Below are 5,029 nucleotides of genomic sequence, written 5' to 3' on the forward strand. Positions count from 1 at the left end.
TTTGGAGAGGTTTTTTGCTATAGGGCGCGTACGCTCGCCAGACAGACAGAGAGACAGAGAGACAGAAAGCGAGAAATCACCCCCCAGGGGGGTTGGTCACGCCGCAATCCCTTCTCCTCCATTCTCCTCTCAGGATCTTGGGCACGCACGCACACGCGCCCGGTGTGAGATTTAAGCCACCGGGTCCGGGACACGAACCGCGGTCGACTATGTGGGAGTCCAGCGACATAGCCATTACGCTAACTGCTGGTTCCCTCAACCTGTATTTTTCAGCTAATCAAAAGCATGTGTGAAAAAGGTGATAGACAGACAGACAGACAGACAGGTAGATAGTTATCTATATCTACTATTATCTGGCAGTTCTACTGCTAGGTATTATTCAGTAGAAATGAGAACATATTTGCCAAAATACTCGTGCAAGAATGTTTATACGAGCTTTATTTGTAATAATACTAAACTGGAGGTGCCTCAGATGTTAATCAAAAGAAGAATGAGGTGGGCCAGCTAGGTGGCATGGTGGTTAAGGCAGCTGGAACCCACATATCATCCTGTACAGTTAAAGTTCCAGTCCCGGAGGCTTGAAAAATCACTCTGGGCATGGGTGCATGCGTGCCCAAAATCCTGAGAGGAGAATAGAGGAGAAGGGATTGTGGCATGGCCATCCCCCTGGAGATGCTTTCTCCCTTTCTCTCTCCAGTGAGCACACATGCCCTATAGCAAATTAAAAAAATATATATGGGGCAAGCCTATGTCCTAGTAGTTAAGGTGGCTGGATCCCACATGGTTGATCATGTGGTTTGAGTCCTAGACCCTGTGACTTGAGAAACATGCCAGGCACTTGTGAATATATACCCAAAATCCTGAAAAGAGAAAGAGATGAAGGAGAAGGGATTGTGGTGTGACCATGCCCTACAGGGTGGTGCTTTCTCTCTCTCTCTTTCTAGTGAGCACACATATCTTCAGGCAAAATTTAAAAACTAAACAAGAATGGCTACCTGGTCCCAGTGACATGTGCTTACAAGCAAATCCAAGTATTCAGGAAACTAAAGTAACTCAGTACTGAAGTAGGAGAGTCAGGGCCAGCAAGTTGCAGGCCAGCCTGGGTGACTTAGTGAGACCAGGTCTCACTGCGGGACAGAGGGGAGACCTACCATATGATACATGATACCACTTATATGAAATTCCAGAGCTGCTGATACTAACTCATGGTGACAGAATTCAAATTGGTGGTCACTTTTGAGGGTGAAGATGGGGAACTGACTAAGAACAGACAAGGAGGGGCCAGCAGGTGGCATGGTGATAAAGGTGTTGGACTCCCACATGGTCAACTGCAGTTTGAGTGCTAGACCTGGTGCTTGAAAGTTATGCTGGGCACGTGTGTACACATGGCCCAAAATCCTGAGAGGAAAATTGAGGAGACAGGATGGTGGCATGGCCATCCTCCCTGGAGGGGTGACTTCTCACTTTCTCTCTCACTCTGTCTCTCTCTGTCTCTCTGGTGAGGGCACATGTCCCATGCCAAAAACCTAAAAAAAACTTTTAAAAAGAAGGGGCAAGTGGTTACTTTTTGGGATGTTAACAGTGTTCTGTTTCTTTTTTTTTTTTTAGTATTCTTTCACTACAGGGCGTGTGCACTCGCCAAACAGAGAGAGAGAGACATAGAGACAGAAAGCGAGAAATCACCCCCCAGAGGGGATGGTCATGCCGCAATCCCTTCTCCTCCATTCTCCTCCCGGGATCTTGGACACGCACGCACACGCACCCGGCGTGAGCTTCAAGCCACCAGGCCTAGCACGCGAACCGTGGTCGACTACGTGGGAGTCCAGCGACATAGCCATTATGCTAACTGCTGGTTCCCAGCAGTGTTCTGTTTCTTAATCAAACTGGAATTTTTATAAATCAGGGGGTGTATTTGGGATGTGTCCATAGAGGTAGTTTGCAACCATATCCAAACAATATCTTTTTCCTATGGTTAGTGACTTTGAACACAGATTATGTTAAATATTTCATTCAGTTGGAGATCCACACGCAGAATTTTTTAACAAGACAAACTATTCTGTGCCAGAGTTGTTACACTGGAACTTTCTTTGTAATTGTGGTGGACTTCTTTTTTTTTTTGGGGGGGGGGGTAGATTTTTGCTATAGGGACAACTTGCTTGCTGGAGAGACAGAGAGTCAGAAAGTGAGAAATCACCCCCTAGGGGAATGCCCACACCATAGTCCCTTCTCCTCCATGCTCCTCTCGGGATTTTGGGCATGCGCACACATGTACCCGGCATGAGATTAAGCCATCAGGTCCAGGACTTGAACTGCAGTTGACTACAAGGGAGACCAGCGACGTAACCATTACACCATTTGCTGGTCCCTGGACTTCCACTTTTGGCCATGAGGGAGTAACACCTGGAATTACCTTTCTGCTATAAACAACTAGAAAACTAGAACACACACACACACACACACACACACACACACACATAGATATATATATATATTTCAATAAATTCAGTAAATATGTTTTCAGTATATATTAAATTGTTTTCATGAGGTCAGCAGGTAGCATAGTGGTTAAGGTTCTGGACTTCCACATGGCCGACCATGGTTTCAGTTCAGACCTGGGAGCTTGAAAATCACCAGACATGTGTGCATGTGTGTCCAGAATCCCAAGAGGAGAATGGAAGAGAAGGGATTGTAGCATGAGTGTGGCCATCCCCACTGGGGGATTATTTTTCACTTCTCTCTCTCTCTGTCTCATTCTGGTGAGCGCACATGCCCTGTGGCAAAAAAAAAAAAAAAAACTAGAAAAAAAAAGCAGACTGTTTTAGACATTGAGCAATAGCTAGCACAGGCTGCAGTTCCTGAGAAGGAAAACAAACTCTTCTTTATTCTAGCTTTATGCCAAGAGATAATTTCAGACCACAGTGCAGGAGAGGAAACACAAACACAGCCCAGTAGTCTTGCTGAGTTGAGGAGAATTTGGGCCAAGGTGACCAGAATTTGCTGGTCAGAGTTCCAGAGAAGAGGGAGCTCTGGAGAGAAAGGACTTCAGAAATGTGCATGGCCGAATACTACTCTCTGCATGCACAAGGTAAAAGTCCACCAGGCTAAAAACTTCACAAAACTCCAAAAAACAGTTTCTAGAGAAAGAACAATTACAGGATACTTTCAGTCAAATAATTACTAGAACTCATTCAAGGTCCCACCAGCCAGAATGGAAAGACCTGGTTGAATACACAGGGCATTCAACAGAGATCACAGAGGGCTCATACTTTAGTAATGGGGCTAAACTAGTTTCAAAGTAAAATCCGCTCTGGGGCCATTCCACGGTGTAGCGGTTAAGTTGGTTGGATCTTGCACACTGAGTATGGTCTGAACTGTTTTTCCAGTGGCTGGAAAAACAGGCTGGCTGAGCCAACAGGTGGCGTGGTAGTTAAGGTACTGCATCCCACATAGCTGATTGCATCATTTTTGAGTCCTGGACTTGGCACCTTGAAAAACATACCAGGCACAGGGCCAACAGGGGACGTGGTGGTTAAGGTACTGGATACTCCCACATGACTGACCACAGTTCGAGTCCTAGACCTGGTGGCTTGCTTTCTCACTTTAATTCTCTCTATCTTTGTGTGTCTATCTCTGGTCAAATTAAAATAAATGAATTAATACATAAAATTTAATAAATAAATTTTTAAAAAAAGAAAAGAAAAACATGCCAGGCACATATATATTCATGCCCAAAATGCCAAGAGGAGAGTGGAGGAGAAGGGATTGCAGCATGGCTATCCCCCTTAGGGGGTGACTTCTCACTTTCTCCATCTCTTTCTCTCCCCAGTAAGTACTCATGCCCTATGGCAAAAATCTAAAAAAGAAAATGTAGTAAAAACTATCCACTGTGGGGGCCAGCAGTTGGCATGACTGCTGAGGGCACCGAATTCCCACATAGTCAACTGTGGTTCAAGTCCCGGACCTGGCAGCTTGCTTTCTTACTTTCCTCTCTCTCTTACACTGACTCTTTCTGGTCAAATAAAAATAAATGAATAAATAGAGTTAAATAAAGTAATTCTTTTAAAAAAAAGAAACTATCTACAGTGAAGCATAAAATGAAAACTGAATGAAAGAGACATAACCAGAGCCTAAGTGACCTGTGGAATAATAGCAAGCCGTCTAACAAACCTTTAATTGAATTCCCAGAAGGGAAAAGAAGAGGGCAGGAAAAAAAATGTTTGTAATAATGGCCAAGTTTTGTTTTGTTTTTAATTATGATTGTGTTTGTCATTAAAAACTGTCTCATGACAGCCATTAGAGAAAATTTTTATTTCACTTGTATCATTTAAGATGAATTACACAAAAATTTATTAGGTTGGGACAATCATTTAAATGTTAGCAAATAATTGAACACTTTGAGCAGGAGAATAGAAAAGGAAAATTAAATGCTGGGTTGTAGTGAGTAGTAAATATCAGAATTGAAAATTACAATTACTTGTGTTACATTGTCAATTTGACTCTGTCTAGTAACACAGAAATATTCTTTACCAGCTCTAAATATTTGATTTGACCTTCTTTGCAATTAAGTTAAAAATTTAGTAGTAATGTATGTTGTGACTGGATTTCTGATTTTCTTGTTACAAAATTATTTTGTATTATTAGCATCAGAAGAACTGACCATTGCTGGCATGACTTTTACAACTTTTGATCTTGGTGGACATGTTCAAGGTAAGAGTCTATCTTTCTTATAGTTGCTTTGTTTTACAAACTTAATTAAAATGTAGCCATTATGTGTCAGTGCATAAAATCTCATTCTATTCAAACAAAGCCACAGTAGACTTAAAATTTAGAGATGATTACCCTTACCTTACATCTACCTATGTAAATGATTTAAAAGCAAAGGGTCATTTTTATGATACTTCTGGTTAATTTAAGTCTGAATTGCTTTTGGTGATGAAGTATATATATATATTTTTTTTAAAAAAGAATTATTTAATTTTATTTATTCATTCATTTTATTTTAATTTGACCAGAAAGAGACAGAGAGAGA

The 5,029-nt window shown here is 41.9% G+C and overlaps 1 protein-coding gene across 1 annotated transcript in view; it reads left to right on the top strand.

Moving 5' to 3' along the window:
• The window catches only part of SAR1B (secretion associated Ras related GTPase 1B), a gene marked incomplete in the record, with an annotated part of 51,028 nt that overhangs the window by 37,138 nt on the left and 8,861 nt on the right, over window positions 1-5,029 (top strand). The window contains 1 exon segment of the mRNA XM_027767646.1: window positions 4,642-4,707. Coding sequence (XP_027623447.1) covers window positions 4,642-4,707 — 66 coding nt within the window.

The sequence above is a fragment of the Tupaia chinensis genome, unplaced genomic scaffold (assembly GCF_000334495.1).
Source record: "Tupaia chinensis unplaced genomic scaffold, TupChi_1.0 Scaffold144346_1, whole genome shotgun sequence".
NCBI classification, from domain to species: Eukaryota; Metazoa; Chordata; class Mammalia; order Scandentia; family Tupaiidae; genus Tupaia; species Tupaia belangeri.